Below are 22,441 nucleotides of genomic sequence, written 5' to 3'. Positions count from 1 at the left end.
AGCACCACAGAAGAAAGATGAGCTTTGTTTCCCAGTAGCTTCAGTCAAGTCCAGGAGTTGAGTCTCATGAACCTGACCTGGGTCACGTGCCCACCCCCCAACCAATTACTGTTGCCAGAGAAAAGCAGCATTTTCATTAGCCAAGCCGAGGTCATGTGCTCACATGGATGTTGGGGTTGGGGCCAGCCCCACACAAAACAAATGGCCTGAGAAGAAGGAAGGAGTGATCCCTTAACAGAATTGGAGTGTGGTTACCAAAAGGAAGAATGGCTACTGAGCAGGCAAAACCAACATACTCCTTACACATGGAATCCAGAAAAAGCCTACTTGTTCATTCTCTATCCTCGGGTTCTGAGTTTCCATCATGCTAGTATTAAAGAGACATCCCAGGTTGAAGTAGAATCTTCAGTTTTGTTGCTCAGGAGGGAGTATCTGATTGGACCAGCTTTGGCCAGATGGTCAGCCCTTGTCCAGTCATCTATGAATGGTGGGGGGTGGTGAGTCACATGCTGGACACTTTGGTGGACAGGGAAGCTCTTAGAGGGGCCGGGCTGATATCCTAAAACTGTCTATTACAGACACTCAGGGCTTCTGGAAGATCTACATCAGCTCCTTATCATGAAAGAAATGGGAACTCTATCAATGGGTTTGGTGTTAAGGGAAATAGATGGTCCTTTTGAGGATCCCTTTGAGAAAGGCTGAGTCCTCAGATTTTTTCCTTGCTTTCCTTCTGGGGTGCTCAGGGGCTGTCAAGGGGAAAAGCAGTGGGTGCAGGCAGTGGGCTTCATTGACCATGGGGAATGCAGGGGTGGTGATGATGTTTAGAAACCAGCTGAGTGGGCTGGCAGCAGGGGAGGCCTGGAGCTCCCAGGCAATGCAGGGTTGGAACAGCAAAACTGAGTCCCTGATTTGGAGGAAACCAGTTACCAAGGCAGAGACTGAAGAACAGGGATCCAGGAACCAGGCCAGAGGTGACTGAGGCCAGGCAGGTACCCCACTCCTGGTACTAAACGTTGAATGCATAGTCTTGATCAGAGGAGACAGGCAGGCCATTTCTAGAGCTGGAACTGGATCAGCTGAGTCTCCTCACTCTATCCCACCCTTCCTACCTTTCCAAGTGTGGATAGGACAAATTCTCCAGGTTTGGGCTGGGCTCAGCATGTACATCAAGTGAGGGCTGCCAAGAGTCCCAGCTGTACAGAAAGTTGTGGAGGAGAGAGCCAAGCAGGTCATTCATTATAACCTCATCTCTCAGGGGGAGAGTTTACAAACCAAGTCATATGGAAGTGGGTAGTGAGGATGTTAATATTAATGATAATTATGACAGCAAGACTTTCTTGAGTGCCTACTATGTGCCAGACACTATTCTAAGATGGTTTCAGTGGATCATCTCCTTTAATCCTTGTAACAACCCTATGAGGTAGTGCTGTTGTCCATTACAATGAACGTGAGGAGGTGCTGGGAGCAGTGGCACATACCTATAATCCCAGTACTTTGGGAGGCTGAGGCAGGAGAATCACTTGAGCCCAGGAAGTTGAGGCTGCAGTAAGCTATGATCGCACCATTGCACTTCAGCCTGGGCAACAGAGCGAATCCCTGTCTTTAAAAAAAATAGTCATGAGGAATGTGAAACAGAAAGGGTTGGCATCTTTCCCAGGGTCATACATGAACAAAGGTAACTTAACTTTCATAAAAAATGAGCTTTTAGGGTGTCTGCCCCCATCTCCTTCTCCATCACCAACTCCAGCTAATCTTCTCATGCATCCTCACTTCTGCTCCCCAAACCTCCCACAGTCTGTAGAACATTCCCTGCTGTTTGATGCCTCCATGCCTTTGTATGCACTATTCCTTCTCCTGGAATGCCCCTTCCCCCGGCCAACTCTCACTCTCCTTACCAGACTGAACATAAGTGTCGCTGTATTTTGGGTAACTTTCCTTGATGCCAGCCCCCTTGGACAGAATGATTCACTCTCTTCTTGCCTCCCCATAATGAACTCTGTTACATCTGCATCACAATGTGCAGATAATTCTCTGTCTCCCAGACTGTGAGTGGGGCAGGGACCAAGTCTTATCCTTCTCTATGGCAGTACCTGCTTAGGTACCAGAGGAAAAGGCAGCCATGCAGGGATGAATGAATGTTTGGTGGGTGTGGGATTTTTCCTGTCCCTTGCCCACCCTCACAATGGCATCTCTCTCCTGATCTCTTGGCAGCCTGGCGTGGGGCTCCTTTACCTGCTGCATGGCAGCCTCTGTCACCACGCTCAACTCCTACACCAAGACGGTCATTGAGTTCCGGCACAAGCGCAAGGTCTTTGAGCAGGGCTACCGGGAAGAGCCGACCTTCATAGACCCTGAGGCCATCAAGTACTTCCGGGAGAGGTCAGTGCACAGGGGGTTACCTCTGGCCACCACGGGGACTCTAAAGCCCACGGCCTGGCCTCAGTGGTCACCAGGCCCCAGTCAAAAACTGGAATGAATGGTATGACAGAGGGGTTATGGAGGGGGGAGGTGGAAGAAGGCAGAGTTTGGACGCCACTATGTCAGAATTTCTGGGATATTTTAATGTTTTATGGGTCATGAGGTTGCCTTGGGCTTATGTGATCAAAGCACTAGAAACCCAGAAGGGAACCAAGTTTGAGCATTTACCATTAGGTCCTATGCTTCTTGGAACCATGATAAAGAGATAAAGAAGCTGAACCAAGGTTTCCTTCTTGGGCTCTGTCATGGCATTGAGTGAAAAGAGGACCCAGCTGTGGGATTGGTGATGGCTGCAGGAGGAGGATGGCTTCTCAATGTCGGGAACTACATGTAATCACCCAAGTCTTCAGGGTCCAGCTGGGATTAGAGGAGGTGACAATAAACAGTGGGTGGGTAGATGGATAGATAGATGGCTGGACAGGTGAGCGGGTGGATGGGTAGGTAGATGGATGGCTGGATGAATGGATGGATGAATAGGTGAGTGAGTGGATGGATAGGTGATGGATGGATGGATGGATGGATGATTGGGTGGATAGGGTGGATAGGTAGGTGGATGGATGGACAAGTGGACAGACGGGTAGGTGGATGGATGGATGGATAGGTGTGTTGGTGGATGGGTAGGTAGATGGATGGATGGATGGATGGATGGATGGATGAGTGGTGGATGAGTAGGTGGAGGGATGGATGGATGGATGGATGGATGGATGGATGGAATGGTGAGTGGGTGGATGGGTAGATGGATGAATGGTTGGATGAATGGATTGATAAGTAAGTAGGCAGAGGTATAGATGAGTAGGTATGAGTGGAAGGACAGACAGGCAGAAGGCTGGCTGGATGAATTTCAGGAGTTCAGAAGCTGGAGATATCCTTAGGCAGAACTCCTCCCAGACACCTTCTTCTGATGAAGCCACTCAGAGAGAGCATCAGCAGCCTGAAACCAGAAATTTCTGAGCATTTCCTCCAGGGGATGAGTTCATTGTTGCTGCTGTATCCACCTCACTCTGTACTGCTCTCCTGGCTCCACCCAGAACTGCTCCTATGGGCCAGCTACCACTACCACTCTCCAACCTAGTGCCAACCTACACCCTGCTAGCTGCTCCAGTCTCTTCTGGGCTGTCAGGGGCTGCTGCCCTCTTTAACTCAGCCCACATCCTTAGAGCTGCTGTGCCTATGTTTGTGGCAGGGCTTGCAGAATCACAGGCTGTTACTCTCTCTGAGCTCTGTCTGCCTCCCAGGCCTATCCCAATCAGTAGCAGTACCTAGAGGTACCCACGAATGGCCAATCTGGCCTGGGGTCCCTATGCTCCCAGTCTCTCCTCTTGAGAGAGGGTATATAGAACAGCAGCCCTAGGTCAGAGTCAACCATCATAACTGCCATTTATGGAGCACAAGTTATGTGCCAGGCCCTGTGCCCAGGAATTTCATTTCCTCCTTAAGACTTCACTATGCCGTTAGGACTATTAGCCCCATTTTACAGATGAGGAAAACTGAGGCTCAGAGAAGTTAAGACACTTATGTAAGGTTGCACAGTGATGGAGGGGGAGTTGGGCCCCAGGTCTGCGTGGCTCTTTCCTAGAATGAAGAAAATCAGAGCTGGCAGTGCCTCAGGATCAGGCCACCCAGATTCAAGAGGCAGCCCCAGGATTTAACTCAGGCAGCTGCTTGAGCCCATGCAGGTGCTGTTATGCCCTGGACAGATCTGCTCAGTACTCACAGTTCATGAACAGGCTGGGGGCTTCTCACAAGTCCATGTGACTCTCAGCCTTGAGGACCCTCTCTGACCCCAGAATCTGCTTTGCCCAACACGTGGGGCTTACTGGAATGCCCAGGAGACTGATACTGTCAGGAGTTGGTGGGTATTGGTGGATTAAGACCCACCTTCCCACCCTTGGGTGCAAAACGGCCTGGGGCACGCTCTGCCGTGGGAGTGGTCTCCAGGTGCCCTTAGCAGGGATCAGCCTTTATCACATCCTCTGCTGGCTCTGTCCCTTCCCTGTTGCACTTCCCTTCTTCCTTACCCATAGTTCCTGGGACCGCCTCCCCTCAAGAAAACTACCTTTACCCAAATCCTTATCACAGGGCCTACTTCTGGGGGAGCTGAAGGAGATGGGCATTAACACCTTTCAGTGGCAGGAAGGCATCACTGCACATCCTCAGGGCTCAGCAGAGGACGAGGAGGAGGAAGGGGACAGGAGGCTGCAGGGTGGGGCAGCAATGAGGAGCTGGACTGTCTGTGGGGCACTTGGGAGGGCTTCAGTCAGAAGAGAAGCATGGCAGCGCATGGGGTGGGGAGGCCCACACAGGTACCCTGACTGTAACAGGCCCCTCTCTCAGTCTGCCACTGTGTCTTTCCCCAGCCACATCAGCCTCCTTTCCATCCCTCAGGCACTCCAAGTGCGTCCCCACCTTGGGACCTTTCTACTTACTGTGCCACGAGGTGCTTCCGTGAGGCCTCTCCTAATCACTGGGTCTAAACACACACTCCCCACAACCTTATCCTAGATACTCTAACCCATTGCTATTTTTTATGTTTTGGAGACAGGGTCTCACTCTGTTGCTGTATTAGTCCATTCTCATGCTGCTAATAAAGACACAACTGAGACTGGGTAATTTGTCAAAGAAAGAGGTTTAATTGACTCACAGTTCAGAAGGGCTGGGGAGGCCTCAGGAAACTTACAAGTATGGCAGAAGGGGAAGCAAACACGTCCTTCTTCACATGGCGGCAGCAAGGAGAAGTGCCGAGCAAAGTGGGGAAAAGCCCCTTATAAAGCCGTTAGATCTCATGAGAACTCACTATCATGAGAACATTATAGGGGTAACTGTCCCCATGATTCAATTACCTCCCACTGGATCCCTCCCATGACAGATGAGGATTATGGGAACTCCAATTCAAGATGAGATTTGGGTGGACACAGCTAAACCATATCAGTCACCCAGACTGAGTACAGTGACACAAGCACAGCTCACTGCAGCCTCGACCTCCTGGGCTTAAGTGGTCCTCCCTCCTTGGCCTCCCAAGTAACATGTGCCACCATGACTGGCTAATTTTTTAATTTTTAGTAAAGATGGGGGCCTTGCTATTGGTTGCCCCAGATGGCTTCAAACTCCTAGCCGCAAGCAATCCTCTGACCTCAGCCTCCCAAAGTGCTGGGATTACAGGCATAAGCCACGATGCCTGGCACCATTTCTATTTTTTCATAGCACCTGATACAACCTGCCAGGATTTTCTTTATTTGTTTGCCAGTTTGCAGACTGTGAGCTCTGGGATAGAAGACCTATGCCGTCTTGTTTCCCACTGTGGACCAGGAGCCTAGAATTGGGCCAGGCACCTACTAGGAGCTCATTCAGGGTTTTCTGGTGATTGACTAGACTCTTGTCTTTGGAGGCCTCAGTCCTGGCTCCCTCATGCTCTTTTATTTCCATCTTCACCATCATCTCGCTGATTCAGTGCCCCAGCACTTCCATGCCAAAGCACCAGGAGAGAGGATGTGATTGCTCAGTGTAGGTCAGGTGTTCAGTCCCGGGCCAGGCAGCTGTGGCCAGGAAGATCTGGCTAACCTGGCATGCGGCTCATCTCATCCCAGGCTGTGGATGGTGGCAATGCCCAGCATGGCACAGGGCCCGGAGTGGGCACTCAGCAAGTGTTTGCAATAGACACATAAGCAGCCAGATGTCCAAAGCTGCCCCATTAGCACTGCGGTCAGTTGCCACCCCTGCTACGGAGATTCACCTCCTTGGGCATCTGTGGGTAAAACACACCTCATTTTGCTGAGGCAGAAGACAAGACCTCTCCGTACCCCATCAACAAGAAGCTGCTGTTTGCTGGTGCCCCAGTTCCAATGGCTCCTAACAGCTCAGCCCCAAGATGTGCATATGGCACTTCCCAGCATATGTGCAGAATATCACTTTACACATTCATAACTTGAACATTATGCAGAGGTTCATCAAATTTTATTTCCCTTCCCCTCTGAGGAGAGCATTTCAGCTTAGCCAGGCTGTTCTATTTCTTTTCCTTTTTTTTTTTTTTTTTTTTTTTTGTGCTTTCCCTACAAAGAGCTCAGAGCACATAGATGTCTGCATAGGTTTGCAGGATGGCTCAGATGCAGGGCTGACATCTTACAGTGGCCAGCATCCTTGGAGCCGCAGCCAGGGACTCAAGGGAGGGCGATCCATGGCCCCACCTGCCCAGGTTTCCTTCTCCTCCACGGGGGACAGAGGGTGCTGTGGAAAGAGCAGGGATTTGGAGTGAGTTTTCCAAATCTATCTCTTTGCTGCTATGTAATTTGGGGTGAGGCGCTGAGCCCCTCTGAGCCTGTTTCCTGTGACCCAGGATGGGAGAATCCAGAGCTCTTGGTGTCTCAGGGAGGCTCAAATTTGAAAACCCATGTGACATGCCGCGCCAAGTGCCTGGCACATGGAGGGCTTTTTGTGTGTGAGCTCCTGTCCCTTCTGCTCCTAATGCCCTCACCAGACCCCAGAGTGAAGCATGAGCTTGGTCATGACCAGCTTAGGATGGAGATGGCGAGGGTGTTTCGAAGCATGGCTGATAATCACGTTATTATCTGTGGCCCTGTATAAGGCCCTCCTCTAAATACCTCAGATGTGACTCAGTTAATTTCTGCGATGCCTCTCTAGGTGTAAGTGTTATTGTCACCTCCATTTTACAGATGGTAAATCGAGGCACAGAGAGGGAGGGCGACTTGCCCCAGGTCACACAGCTGGTAAGTGCCAGAGCTGGGATTTAAGCCCAGGCCACGTAGTCCTTCCCTGTGCTGTGTGGCCTCTCAGGCTTGATCAATTATCTCTGCTGGGTATTGAGCTAGGACCTGGGCACACAATGGGAGTAAAGGGAGTCCCATGGCTGAGGAGTTCACCGTAGGAGGGGCAGGTGAGGTGAGAGACAGACCGTGAGTGGGTTTCTGGGATGATGCACTCTGTGGGACAGAGCTCATGGGCTCCCTCATGCCCCCACGTTTCCTATCTGTGGGAGAGGGCTTTCTGGAGCCCATTTCATCCAAGTCTTTCCTGCTGTCCTCCTGGAGACCAGCGACAAGGTGGTGCCCTGCGGGGGCTGATGGACAGGAAGAAATTAAACTGTCCCTTTCCCACCCCTACCCCCACCACCCACGTCCTGTTGGATTACCCTCTGCAAGAGCCGACTGCATGGCTGAGGAGCAGTTGGGCAGATTTGAAATGGTGTTCAGCGCTGTCGAAGAAAGGCATATTATGTGTGTGTGTGCGCGTCTGTGTGCGTGTGAGTATGCATGTGCACATGGTCATGTGGAAGGACCAGTATGCACATGTGTTGGGTTTGCTGGATTGGAGGGCCTGCACCCCCCAATTCCTGCCCCACCCCTGAGAAACATCTGGAATTAAACCCTCCCAGCGTCACCCTGCCTGTCGTCCCCTCCTTCGTCTTAATCGGGCCTCCCAGGGGGAGGGTCAGATGCTGCTGAATGAAAGGTAAATATTTGCAGATTGGGGCTTTCTTGAATACTTAATGCTCAGACCTGGTTTAACAATGTGTGGAAGAAAACGAGACCTGTTGGATTGGGTCCCAGAGGGAATTCAGCTGTGCCAAACAAATGACCCGCCTCACTTGGGAACGTGGCACTGTGTGGGGGACGGAAGCCCCCGGAGCTTTTTGGGAGGGCAGATCTTCCTTCCTGGGACCCCTGCACCTCTCTCTGTACCACTTAGGACTCTCTGAAATTACTTGTTTATTTATTTTCGTGTTTATGTCTGGCCCATTTCGGTGCACACTCCACGAGAGCAGGGAGCCTGCTTTTCCTGGTTTCCACTCTGTCCCAGCACCTAGAATCACAGAGTCTCAATCAATTACGGTATTAATTATTAACAATATTAGGCCAGGCTCGGTGGCTCACGCCTGTAGTTCTGGCACTTGGGAGGCTGATGCAGGCAGATCACTTAAGTCCAGGAGCTCGAGACTAGCCTGGGCAACATAGCAAGACCCTGTCTCTACAAAAAAAATTAAAAGATTAGCTGGGTGTGGTGGCGTGTGCCTGTGGTCCCAGTTACTCGGGGAGGCTGAGGTGGGAGGATCACTTGAGTCCGGGGGATCAAGGCTTCAGCGAGCTATGATGGCGCCACTGCTCTCCCACCTGGGCTACAGAACAAGAACCTGTCTTGAAAAACCAAACCAAACCAAAAAAACAATATTAATTCTATTGTTAAGTATAGTAGAAAGCTATGCAGTGCCTCCTGTTGCAGACACTGTTTGAGCGCCTGGCTGACTTCATGCATTCAGCCCTTGTGGAACGCCTGAAGAAATAGACCAGGGTTGGAATTAACTTTGCAGTTTACTAGCTGTGAGTCCCCAGGTAACTCGCTTCACCTCTCCGAGCTTCAATTTTCCTGGCTGGAAAATGAGCTAATGCCTACCTTGAGGCTTTGTTGTGAGGACTTTATGAAATGATACAATTATGTTTCTGGAAACAAAGCTGGGGTTCCCCTCTCCCTGCCCCCGTCCCCCTCACCCCACCCCTCTGTTAGAGACCTCCCTCTGTGCAGGGCAAATAAGATACACTCCCTGCCTGAAAAGGGGGCCTGTAGCAAGCGGCAAATGGTAGTCCTTGGAGAATCTGGCCTGCAGATATGTTTTGTTTAGCTTGCATGGTGGTTTCAAAATTCTTTTTTATTTATTTATTTATTTATTTATTTATTTACTTTTTTGAGACACTCTCGCTCAGTCACCCAGGCTGGAGTGCAGTGGCGTGATCTCCGCTCACTGCAAGCTCCGCCTCCTGGGTTCATGCCGTTCTCCTGCCTCAGCCTCCCGAGTAACTGGGACTACAGGTGCCCGCCACCACGCCCAGCTAAATTTTTTTGTATTTTTTTAGTAGAGACGGGGTTTCACCATGTTAGCCAGGATGGTTGTGATCTCCTGACCTCGGGATCCGCCCTCCTCGGCCTCCCAAAGTGCTGGGATTACAGGTGTGAGCCACCACGCCCGGCCCAAAATTCTTAAATTTGGGCTGAGTTTTAAAAATCAGGAGATTTCATGTTAAAATATCAAGGTTTTGCAGAAACAGAAAAAGAAATATGGCATGTTCTCACTTATAAGTGGGAGCTAATCACTGGGTACACATGGACATAAAGATGGGAACAACGGACATTGGGGACCGCAAGAGCGGGGAGGGAAGAAGGCAAGGGCTGAAAAACCACCTATCGGGTACTATGTTCAGGGTTTGGGTGATGGGACCAACTGAAGCCCAACCTCAGCATCATGCAATGCACCCATGTAATGAATCTGCACGTGTACCCCTGAATCTAAAAAAAAAATACAAGAAATGAAAAATCAAGGTTTTTGGCTTTTCATGACAAAGCAGAGATCTGGCCACACCGGGCCCATGTTCCCGCATGGCAACAACAGGCTGAAACACTTGAGTTCACAGCCCCCTGCTCACACCACAGCAAAGTGCACTGGGTGGCACAATCGAGTCTCCCGGAAGTGGCTTCAGGCAGGAGGGGCCAGTCCCAGTGGGAGGTATAGGATAGAAGAGGCTTCACAGAAGAGACCCCTGAGCTGAGTTTTTCAATACTCATGCAGCATTCACCAGACAGATCGGCAGTGGGTGAGGAAGGCTATTTCAGGCACGGGGAACAGAACAAGCAAAGGCCAGGAGGGGCCGACATACGAAGCGCATTTAGGAAAATCTAAGCAACTTGGTGTGATTTGAGAGTGAGCGCCTCAGTGGGAGTTGTGCCTGGGTCTCTGATCTCTCTTCTCTTCCCACGGTGTCTGGGGTTGGAGGCTGGTAGTAGCAGCTATCTATCTATCACTGGGATGCATGTATCTTCTAAGAGAGAGGAGATGGAGTGGGAACCATCCAAAGCCCCCTTCCTTGATGCCAGTGCTCGCTGCACTCCCAGCCCAACACAAAGCCATCAGATCTCAGATCTGCAAGAAACCAGCATGGACAAAAGTGGTTTGTGCGCAGGGAAGGGGTGACCTCAACCTGGCTCCTTACACATTCACCGGATTGGCTGAGCAGGGATGGGCACGTCAACCGCATGCCCCAATGGCTCCTGTTCTCTCTCTCCTGTTTGCTGTGGGGGAGCTTTGTGAAGGGCCTGTCTCCACATCTCCACCTCCCACTCACCGTCCAGCCCCCTCCAATCTGGCTCCCACCCCCTCACTCCACGAAGCAGCTCTCGGCAGCCTGGCACGGCACCCACCTGCCTCCCGAATTGCTCTCTCTTCGGCTCCCACAGCCACTTCTCCTGGTCCTGTGTGCCGCCGCCGTCTCTGGTTTCCTACAGGGCTGTCTTCCCTTCTATGATGTGCAGCTCCTCATCCTCCATGGCCACGTGGCCGAGGGCCCCCATATTAGAAGAATCCGCTCCGCCCCACCCGATGCCATATGCAGTTGCTTCCTTGGTGTTTCTACTTGGATTCTCAAAGGCACCTCAGATCAATATGTCCAAGACTCATTCATGATATTCACGCCCCCAAACGCAGTCTTATTTCCATCTCTCCCTCCATAAGTGGCTCTGCTTGTGCAAGCTGGAAACCTGCAGTCCTGACAGATGCCACTGCTTCTTCACCACCCGTGACCCTCCCGCTCACCACAAGCCCAAGGCCTTCTCTTTATGTCTCCTTCCTTTTTCTCTGCCTCCACTTCCGTCATCCTAGTCTGTGGCTGCAACAGGACTTACCTGGGTGAATCCAGCAACTTTCTTCATGATCTTTGCACACCCATTTTTGTCCCCTCTAATCTACTCTCACCCCAGAAGCTGCAATGCCTCCTCAATATGCTAACGTCATCAGGGTAACAGGACCCCCATCTTTCTGCCTAAAACACTGGAGTGGTTTCCCATGGCTCTCTGGACAAAGACCCAATTCCTCATCATAACTTCAGAGTCCCACTGTGTACCCCGGGCCCCTTGCCCTGCACGCAGCATCTCCTGATCATCCACAGCTCCCCAGCCCAGCCATGTTCCGGCCTGTGCAGCTCTGACCCACTCTTCTCTCTGCTGGAGTGCTGCCTGACACCTTCCCCACCATCTCCTCCGCCAAGCTGGGCAGCATCACGCCTCAGGTATCCTCCCGTCTGTTCTCCCTCCTGGCGTCGTCTGGGTGCTGAAAGGGACTTCTGAGACAAGTCCGGTCTGGAGGTTTCGTGCTGTCGGTGGGGACTCTATGGGTGGACGGACTCCTTAGGGGTTGTCAAAGATGGGGATGGGGTTTTGGGGTGGGGACCACCACCATGCCAGTGATTATTTGTATTGCCAGGTAATCATTGCTAACCCATGCAATTCTAGAAATAACCAAAGTGTAACTTCAAGGTGTTAATATCTAGAGGTCTCTCTCTTTTTTTTTTTTTTTTTTTTAAGACAGAGTCTCGTTCTGTCGCCAGGCTGGAGTGCAGTGGCGTGATCTTGGCTCACTGCAACCTCTGCCTCCCCAGTTTAAGCGATTCTCCTGCCTCAGCCTCCCTAGTAGCTGAGATTACAGGCACACGCCACCATGCCTGGCTAATTTTTTTGTATTTTTAGTAGAGACGGGGTTTCACCTTGTTGGTCAGGCTGGTCTTGAACTCCTGACCTTGTGATCCACTCGCCTCGGCCTCCCAAAGTGCTGGGATCACAGGCGTGAGCCACCGCGCCCGGCCGAGGTCTCTTTTTAAAACCCAGTATTGGAGAAACGGGAGACAAAACTGTAAATTACACGTAAAGATCAAGCTAAGGCACTGACATGCGCATGGCTTTATCTCCTTCTGTGTTATTTTCCAAATGTTTTATATCATGATGATATTTACTCAGAAAATGGGAAAAGAAAAAAAAGTCTCTCTTAAAAACCCATTTATTTCCCCCTAACTTGCAATGACCCTTTTTACGTGATGTTATGGAATCTTAATTTACTACCTGCAGTCATTTATTTGCCCAAAATTCCTTTTAATTCCATTTTTCATTCCATCGTGAATTGCTTATTTAAAAATCAATGTGTTCTTTGTCCTCTGCGACTGTTTCTTAGATGTCTAACCTCTGAGACATGTTCAATCACAGCTCCATCTCATCCATCTGTCTTCACTGCTTGAAGTTTATTTCTCGGTAACACCTTGCACGCCATCACCCAGTGTTGGGGTCCTTTGAAATCGCCGTTCATTCTTGAGAGGAACGCGATGCCCAGAAACTGGAGATGGCACCGTGGAGATTCAGAGCCTTCACGCGGCTCATGTGATCGGATCATCAGCCAGCACCCATACACGGGGAGGTGAAAACACGAGATGGTCCTTGAAGTGAAAAAATTATCAAAGGATGGTGGGAGGAACATCTGAAAGGAACATCTGGAAGGAATCTGGAAGGAATGTTCACTCCCTGAACTTTCATGCTTTCTTTTAAATATCTGCCAGCTGGAGGGAGCTTCAGAGGCGGGAAGGAGGTGGCTGGCTCTTTGATCATGGCCATTTGCCACCAGGACCATGGAGAGAGGATGGGAAGCCTGGGCTGGGCTGAACCCCTCACCTGGCCAAAGCCTGGGCCCAGCAGCGTTGGCCTCACCTGGAAGCCTGCTCAAAATGCAGAATCTCAGACCCCACCTTAGACCTGCTGAATCAGAGGCTTTATGTGAACAAGCTTCTCGGGTGATCTTGGAGCACCGTTAAATTTGCGAAGTACTGGGCTGGAGGATAGAGCAGGTGCAGCCCCAGTCATAGGGTCAGGAGGTGGATGTGGCCAGCCAAGGCCAGAGGAGAGAAAAGGGCCTTACAGAACAGTGCTACTCAAAGTGTGGTCCCTGGACCATTGCCCGTTTGCAAACATCCTTTGTGATGTAAGGACAGAAATTGAGATAAATGGAAGCTTTCATAACAAATTGACATTGCTGGACACTCATGCTTGCCTTTTCTATGCATTTTTTTCATTTCATTTTCATTTTTTATGAAAAAATTGGTTCAAGACAGATTGAAAATTAAGTGGGAACCAGGCATGTTGGCACACACTTACAATTCCAGCTGCTCAGGAGGCCGACGTGGGTGGAGGATCACTTGAGCCCATGAATTGGAGGCTTCAGTGAGTTATGATTGCTCCACCGCACTCCAGGCTGGGCAATAGGGCAAGACCCCATGTCTAAAAAAGAGAAGAAAATTAAGGGGGTGGGGGGAGTCTTAGTCCTTTATTACAGATAGTTGCAGAAGCACAACATGTAGGCTATTAATTCATACAAAGTAGTGGCTGGATATTTGGGAAACAGAGCCAGTCTGGGGCCAGAGAGAGAGGGGCTGGCTTTGAGGATGGCACAGATGGAACCATATAGGATGGAGAACATGGGGGGGGATGACAGCCTGGAGCAGGGGCAGTGGAGGCTGGGGAGGCCCCAGGGCACATGACACCCACCCCTGCCACAGCAGAGATGGGGCCTGGTAGGCCCCCTGATAATGCCCCTGGCTATTGTGGCCACATTCGGCCCTGGAATCAGGCCGGCAGGTACAGTGTGGCCTCCTAGTGAGATATCAGTTCTGGTCCTCCCCGAAACCCTCCCTCAGTGTCCTCAGAGCCTCCCAGCTCCATCACTTGCCTGCATCCGCCTTTTCTCTTAAAAAGAGCAAACACCCAGCCTCCATCAGACTCCAGACTATGGTGGGCTATTGGGGACAGTGACTGTGGGATGGCACAGTCACCTCCAACACCTCTGCAGCAGTTCTGGCAGAGCCAGTGATGGAGGGTCCCCAGCCCCACTTTCCATGAGGACCTCACAGTGCAAGCCTGCCCGGGGTGGGTCTGATCAGGAATCCCCTGCCTGCTGGCAGTCGGCAGGGTACCGTGGAAACTCACTCTAGCTCCAGGGACCATAAACCCAAGCTCAGATCCCAGCCCTGCCACAAGCCAGCTGCAGGGTTGGAGCTACCAGGACTGCTCACGAAGGCCCATTGTGCAAATCTCCTCCCAGCTCCACATTCAGTGATGTCATAGAGGTCCCTTCAGTTCAGCCACGGTTTTACCCATGGCAGTTCACAAACACTGAAACAGGGCTCTGTTTTGTATTGGACAGCCAGGCTACCAAGAAACTGGGCAAAAGTTACGAATCTGTCTTCGCTTCAACTTTCACATCTGTGAAATAGGGCTGGTGCTGTTCACGTCTGAACAGGTGCCTTTGTCACTGTCACTTTCCCTGGGGCTCTTCCATCTTTCTAGGCACCACAGCATCTACTCACACTTAGCTCCTGCTCTGAAGTTCCTTGTCCCCAGTTTGGGGGACTCTGTCTCTTCTGGGGCAAAGGGCAGTGCCATGACCTCCTGTGGGTTTTGCCTGCCCTGAATCCAGAGGTTTTCGATACCTTTGAAGCCCTTCCTCTGCTTCTTGCAAAATATCCCTTTCCTGAGGCAATGACAGCGACAGCTCTAAATGCTGGAATGGAGGAAAGGAGTGTGTGTTTGGGGAGGGGGCACCGGATAGTGCATTACAGTAGTTCATACCTTCCACCTCTGGAACTGGGAGGTGGGGCTGAATATGCAGTCACAGAGTGACAGGACCAGAAAGACCGCAGAGGTGAGGATGACAATGGTGACAATAGTAATAATAATATGATGATAATAATGGCAAGCACCAGGCAGTGTTCTCAGTACTGCTCTAAATAGCTTGAGCTTTACATTTATTTATTGTTTTATTTATTTGAGAGAGGATGTCGCTCTGTCACCCAGGCTGGAGTGCAGTGGTGCAATCATAGCTCATTGCAGCAGCCTTGGGTGATCCTCCCACCTCGGCCTCCCGAGTAGTTGGGACTACAGGCATGAGCCTTAGCACCTGGATAATTTGTTTTGTTTTGTTTTTGGTAGAGACTAGATCTCCCTATATTGTCCAGCATGCTTTGCATTGTTAATTAGTTTAATCCTTATAACAACCAGAAGAATAGGTACATTATGTGCCCATTTATCAGATGAGAAAATCAAGACTTGTCCAGGCACAAGGGTGGTGAGTAGTGGAGCCACTGCCCCAACCCCTGGAGGGATGTGACACGTCTGGGGTGCCCGGTTCCACCTGATGCCAGTTCTGAGCACTGTTTCACACCAAGCATCCCCATCAGCCCTTCAAGGACCTTATTTAGATTTACGGGTGTGTTAGTCTGTTTTGCATTGCCATAAAAGAATACCTGAGGCTGGGTAATTTATAAGGAAGAGAGGTTTATGTGGCTTGTGTTTCTGCAGGCTCTACAAGAAGCATGGTGCCAGCATCTGCTCAGCTTCTGGTGAGGCCTCAGGAAGCTTTTACTTATGATAGAAGAGGAGCAGGTACATCACACAATGAGCAAAGGAGCAAGAGAGAGGTGGAGATGCCAGGCTCCTTTAAACAACCAGCTCTCTCCTGAACTAATGAGAACTCACTTATTACCAAGCCATTCATGAGGGACCAAAATACCTCCCACCAGGCCCCACCTCCAACATTGGGGATCACATTTCAGCATAAGATTTAGAGGGGACAAATATCCAAACCATATCAGTGGATGTTTCTTACACCACCACCATCTTATGAAAAAAGCAAATCTGGTTGGGTGCAATGGCTCATGACTGTAATCCTAGCACTTTAGGAGGCTGAGGCAGGAGGATCACTTGAAGCCAGGAGGTGGAGGCTGCAGTGATCTATGATTGTACCACTGCACACAAGCCTGGGTGACAGAGTAAAACCCTGTCAAAAGAAAAAAAAAAAGTAAATCTGTCTTCATGTCTTCAGAAAATGCCTAATGTTTCCTGCAGGAAATTGCAGTTCAAATCAAAGGAAATTGTCACGTAGTGACATTTACCATTGCTCCTTTTCCCACAGGGAGCTCAGCATTGCTGATGACCCTTGGCTACCTCCCCTGCGGGCTGCTCTTAGCTTCAAACTGTTTTTCCTCCCTCCCTCACCTCCCTTCCTCCTTCCCTCTCTCCCTTCCTTTTTTTTTTTTTTTTTCCTTGAGACGGGTTCTCCCTCTGTCACCCAGGCTGGAGTGCAATGGTGCAATCTCGGCTCACTGCAGGTGACTCTCCTGCCTCAGCCTCCAGAGTAGCTGGGATTATAGGTGCCCGCCACCACGCCTGGCTAATTTTTGTATTTTTTCTTGCATTATTTACAATACTTTGTGCCACACACTGTGCTAGACCCTGAGGCTACAATCATAGAATGAGAGAAACCCCATCCTTCTCTCTGAGTTGAAAATGGATTAAGGGGGCCGGGTGCAGTGGCTCACGCCTGTAATCCCAGCTCTTTGGAAGGCCAAGGTGGGAGAATCACTTGAAGCCAGGAGTTCGAGACCAGCCTGGGCAATATAGTGAGACCCTGTTTTTACAAAAAATGAAAGAATTAGCTGGGGGTGGTGGTGTGTGCCTGTAGTCCCAGCTGCTTGGAAGGCTGTGGTGGGAGGATCGCTTGAGCCCAGAAGGTCAAGGTTACAGTGAGATATGATTGTGCCACTGCACTCCAGCCTGGGTGACAGAGTGAGATTTTGGCTCAAAGAAAGAAAAGAAAAAGAAAAGTATTAGGGAAGGCAGACTATCAGACTATTAGAGAAGTTTAAAGATAGCAGTAGTGAACATGCTCTGAGCCTATCTTCTGTGGCAGGTCCTGGGCTTGAGTCCTTACAACAACCAGGGAGTCAGTGGCAGTGGTCGTTACTGTTGTGAAATGACCACCGGTATTATGCCCAGTGCACACATAAGAAAACTGAGATTCAGAGCGGCCCAGTGAGCTGCACAGGGTCATGCTGCCTGTTAATCGCAGAGCTGAGCTCAACCATGATTCCACCTCACTCCAGGGCCCAAGGTCTCACTGTGCCCAAAGCCTACCCTTGTCCCCTCCGTGTTTCCTGCCAGGTAGCCCCGCCACTGGGGGCACTCAGCCCTTGCCCAGAACCACCGCCAAGCCCTAGTCAGGCCCAGAGGGCGGCCAAGACCCTGCAGATTCTGCAGATCCCGTGTCTTGCTTGCTGAATCTGGTGGAGAGTCTCAAGTCTATGCAAGGAAACCAGCTCTTTCCAGAATGGCAACACTGCGTCATAGAAAGATGGGCAAGCCTAGTCTTGGAGCTCAGCTTCCTCTCTTAGATATGAGCAGGTCAGCAGCGCTCTTCACAGTAGGAAAGACATAAAATCAACCTAAATGCCCATCAGTGGTAGACTGCATAAAGAAAATGTGGTACATACACACCATGGAATACTACGCAACCAGAAAAAAGAATGAGATCATGTCCTTTGCAGCAACATGGATGGAGCCTGGAGGCCATTATCCTTAGCAAACTAACACAGGAACAGAAAACCAAATACTGCATGTTCTTACATATAAGTGAGAGCTAAATGATGAGAACACATGGACACATAGAGGGAACAACAGACACCGGGGCCTACTTGAAGGTGGAGGGTGGGAAGAGGGAGGGGACCAAAAAGCCATCTATCAGGTACTATGCTCATTACCTGGGTGACAAAATAATCTGTACACCAAACCCCCGTGACATGCAATTTACCTCTGTAACAAACCTGCACACGTACCCTGAATCTAAAATGCAAGTTAAAAAGAATTAAAAGCTGGCCGGGTGGGGTGGCTCACACCTGTAATCCCAGCACTTTGGGAGGCCAAGGTAGGTGGATCAGTTGAAGTCAGGAGTTGGAGACCAGCCTGGGCAGCATGGTGAAACCCCGTCTCTACTAAAAATACAAAAAGTAGCCGGGTGTGATGGTGCACGACCGTAGTCCCAGCTACTAGGGAGGCTGAGGCGGAAGAATCCGGGAGGCGGAGGTTGCAGTGAGCCGAGATCGCACCACTTCACTCTAGCCTGGGTGAGAGAGTAAGACTCTGTCTCAAAAATAAATAAATAAATAAAAATTAAAACAACAACAACAACAACAAAGACAAAATAAAAAGGAAGCGAGCAGGTCCTATGGCCTTCATGATGCAGCTCAAACGGTACCACCCCGAGAAGCCTCCGCTGGTCCCTGCACCAGTGGTTTTCAACCCAGGCTGCACATTCCAGCGCTGCTCCCCACTCGCTGTAATTAAAAACTCCCGTGGTGGCTTCACTGTGCAGCCAAGCTGAGAACCACTGGGCTTGACCAGGCATTAACACGCTATCCACGCAGGCCGAATCCCGCCCACCACCTGCTGCTATCCACACCCATTTGTTTCTATCTCGTCTACGTCTGCTTTCACGGCAGGGGCAGAGTTGAGTAGTTGTGAGAGAGAACATATGGCTTGCAAAGCCTCACATATTTACTATCTGAGGCTTTACAGCAAACGTTCACCAACCCCTGGACTAGATAGTTATTGGCCCTGTCAACCCTCTTCATATCCTCCTGGCCTGAAACTTAGCACATGAAGCCACGTTATTTGTGTATGGGTAAAACCAACAAGAGATCCTTGAGGGCAGGGGTCTTTCTGGGTGGTCCCTGTGGTCCCCAAGCCCAGCACAAGTCCTGGCTCTCTCCTTGGCAGGTGTTACTGGGTATGTCAACTGTTGAGTGGAGGTCTCTGGGCAACAAGGCTTGGGTGATGAGGGAGGGAAGGTATTGTGCCAGGCTGGACTGACTATCTCCTTAGACATCAGCCCCTTTGCTCATAGGGCCGCACTTTCCAAGGCTGAGGCTCCCAGCAGAAGCCAAGGAGGTGCCCAGCTTGAGGCCTGGAGGAAGATGAGACTTCAGAGAAGAAACCAGGAGAGACCAGGCGTGGTGGCTCACGCCTGTAATCCCAGCACATTGGGAGGCTGAGGTGGGTGGATCACCTGAGGTCAGGAGTTTGAGACCAGCCTGGTCAACATAGCAAAACCCCATCTCTACTAAAAATACAAAAAAATTAACCAAACTTGGTGGCACACACCTGTAATTCCAGATACTTGGGAGGCTGAGGCAGGAGAATTGCCTGAACCCAGGAGGTGGAAGTTGCAGTGAGCCAAGATCACACCACTGCATGCCAGCCTGGGCGACAGAGCGAGACTCCGTCTCAACAACAACAACAATGAAAAGAAACCAGGAGAATTGGGAGCTGAGGATGGATGGAGGGGTTGGTTCAAGGTCAAGGCTGTGAAAAGCAGGAGGATGTTGGAAGCCCTTTATGCAATAGGACAGGCCTCTGTTGACCGAGAGGTGCTGGATGTGGCCAGGGAGGTGGTGTTCCGGGATGAGGAGGGGCTGTTACCTGGTCCACTCTCCTAACCAATGTTTGAGTCCAGCTCTGACTTCATGACTGGTGATACTCTAGTCCTGAGCACCTCTGCTGATGGAAACTTACCACACGCACCATTATTTGGAAGAGTCAACAAAAATGAGGAAACACCTAAATGTCTACCAATGGGGGTATTGAATATTAATTACTCTTTTATATAGAGCTATAAGAAAAAAAGGTGGGTGAGATCTAGGTGTACTCAAATGAAAAATTTCTGGATAGGTAAAAAGAAAATCAGTTTCAAAAATATGTTTAATTTGAGTCTATTTGTGTAGAAAAAGTATTAATTCTGAAAAAATAAATACCAAACTGCTAACAATGTTGATCCCATTACATGGAGATGTGATTATAGGGGGATTTTTGCTGTCTCTAAGGTGTTGGAGATTTTTTTGTTTGTTTTTGAAACAAGCTTGTTTTATCAGGAAAATAGCCAAGATGTTTTTATTAAAAGACTTTTTTGGGCCAGGCATGGTGGTTCACGCCTGTAATTCCAGCACTTTGGGAGGCCAAGGTGGGTGGATCACCTGAGGTCAGGAGTTCGAGACCAGCCTGGGCAACATGGCGAGATCCCCGTCTCTACTAAAAATACAAAATTAGCCAGGTGTGGTGGCACATGCCTGTGATCCCAGCTACTCAGGAGGCTGAGGCAGGAGAATTGCTTGAACCCAGGAGGAGGAGGTTGCGGTGAGCTGAGATCGCACCACTGCTCTCCAGCCTGGACAACAGAGTGAGACTCCATCTAAAAAAAAAAAGAAAAACTTAAAAAAAAAGACATTATCCTTTTGTTGAACTGAAATTTGCCTTTCTATGGCATCAACACTCATTCCTTTGGTTTGGTGCCTAGGGCCACTCAGGCCACAGGAGATGCTTATAAGCAGAAAAAGTTCAGAGTATGTTCCCTGGGAAGTACAGGCCTAGCCCCTTGGTGCAGACAGTCCTTGTGTAGTGTTATTCAATGCCTGATCTTTTTTACTTTTTGAGACAAGGTATCACTCTGTTACCCAGGCTGAAGCACAGTGATGAGATCATGGCTCACCGTAGCCTCTGTCTCCTGGGCTCAAGTGATCCTCCCAACTCAGCTTCCTAGGTAGCTGGGACCACAGGAACACATCACCACACCCAGCTAGTATTTGTAGAGATGGAATTTCACCATGTTGCCCAGGCTGGTCTCGAACTCTTGGGCTCAAGCAATCTGCCCACTGCAGCCTCCCAAAGCACTGGGATTATAGGCATGAGCCACCACACCCAGCCTTGCCTGCCATTTTCTAACTAGGGTGCAAGCTTGTCTTCCCTACTAGGCCAGAAGGACTCTGAGGGCAGAGGTTACGAAAGAGACATTTCTATCCACACAGCATCTGGTGCCAACAGAGAAGGTCCTCAGGAAGTTCCTGGTGAATGAGCGAATGAATGAATGAATGGTGATTATCAGTATATGAGTATCTCTCTCCCTTCTACTAAGGACACTTTGGCATTGCTAGCTTGTCACTCTCACCTTCCCCCATCTTCTCCTCCAGCTCAGGCTTCCTGGATATGCAACTAGGAATAAGAGGTGATGGGAAGAGTCAGGGAACAGAGATAGGGCATTTGTTTTGGAAAGGATTGAGCCTTCCTTGCATGAGAGAAGAGAAGATAGCAGTGGAAAGACAGGGAGGGTGGGGAAAAGGGGACATGCCCCACCAAGGACACTGAAGAGAGTTTAGGGGAAGTGTTGAAAATGAGACAAAGACAGGGTGAGAGAGATTTTAGGACAGCTGCAAGACAAGTGAGAGAAAAGAGAGGGATGGAGGAAAGATGTCAAGCTGTGTGGATTGGAGCACCCACTGTGTGCTTTAGGAGAGACGATAATGATTGGGTTTTTTTTTTTTTTTTTTTTCCTCAGACGGGGTCTCACTTGTTGCTTGGGCTGGAGTGCAGTGGTATAATCACAGCTCACTGCAACCTCGATCTCCTGGGCTCAAGCGATCCTCCCACCTCAGCCGAGACTGTAGCTGAGACCAGAGGCACACATCACCACACCACATGTGCTGGCTTATTTTTTATTTTTTTCTAGAGATGGGGTTCTTGCTATGTTGCCCAGGCTGGAGTGCAGTGGTATAATCATGGCTCACTGCAGCCTTGATCTCCTGGGCTCAAGCAATCCTCCTGCCTCAGCCCCCTGAGTGGCTGGGACTAGAAGCACACACCACCACTCTGGCATGCACTGGCTTCTTTTTTGATGTTTTCTAGAGATGAGGGTCTTGCTATGTTGCCTGGGCTGGTCTTGAACTCCTGACCTCAAGTGATCCTCCTGCCTCGGCCTCCCAAAATGCTAGGAAAACAGATATGAGCCACCATGCCTAGCCTGGAGTTGTTCTTACTTGAGAGGACTAGATTGTGTTTCTCTAATGTGATGCCCATTTGGACAGGACCGTGTGGAACTCTGGAATTTACCTGGGTTACAAATGCATGTGTGCAATGAGGGAACATGACCGCATCCGTTCTCGGGCCCAGCCATCAGTGGGATGCAGGTGAGGGTCTAAGTTTGGAGCTGTGTCAGAGGCCATGCATCTGCCTCCACTGTCCAGGTCCTCAACAGCCTCTGCTCCATGCTTCTCCTCTGCTGCCACCCAGCAGAGGCTGCTCCCTCTGGGACCACCGCAACCCTGAGATGACGGAGGAGAGAGAAACCACACTGAGAAGCTCTTGTAATTGTTGGTGGGGAAGAACACTGTGCCAGAATTTGGGAGACTGGGGCTTTGATAGTACATAGAATTATCTTTAGGAAGTGTTTTATTGGGAGGCCGAGGTGGGCAGATCACCTGAGGTCAGGAGTTTG

At 50.1% G+C, this 22,441-nt stretch overlaps 1 protein-coding gene and 1 long non-coding RNA gene across 4 annotated transcripts in view; one reads left to right on the top strand and one right to left on the bottom strand.

Moving 5' to 3' along the window:
- GSG1L (GSG1 like) overlaps window positions 1–22,441 on the top strand; it is a 278,648-nt gene that overhangs the window by 233,344 nt on the left and 22,863 nt on the right. Inside the window, exon 5 of one of the 2 annotated variants that reach the window (XM_031002569.3) lies at window positions 2,212–2,379. The exons of the other annotated variant lie outside the window; for it this stretch is intronic. Coding sequence (XP_030858429.1) covers window positions 2,212–2,379 — 168 coding nt within the window. The remainder of the gene's footprint in view (window positions 1–2,211; window positions 2,380–22,441) is intronic. 2 annotated transcript variants of the gene reach the window in all.
- Window positions 12,319–14,370, bottom strand: LOC129527617 (uncharacterized). Of its 2 annotated transcripts, XR_010131438.1 has the most exons (3): window positions 14,275–14,370; window positions 13,447–13,569; window positions 12,319–12,734 (listed from the first exon to the last, which is right to left on the bottom strand). It is a non-coding gene; the product is annotated as an uncharacterized lncRNA (long non-coding RNA). The 2 variants fall into 2 exon arrangements; XR_008672617.2 differs by lacking the exon at window positions 12,319–12,734 and having other exon boundaries at window positions 13,339–13,569.

This window comes from Gorilla gorilla, chromosome 18, assembly GCF_029281585.2.
Source record: "Gorilla gorilla gorilla isolate KB3781 chromosome 18, NHGRI_mGorGor1-v2.1_pri, whole genome shotgun sequence".
NCBI classification, from domain to species: domain Eukaryota; kingdom Metazoa; phylum Chordata; class Mammalia; order Primates; family Hominidae; genus Gorilla; species Gorilla gorilla.
Note: the sequence above shows the minus strand (reverse complement) of the source record. Positions and strands in the feature narration are given on the sequence as shown.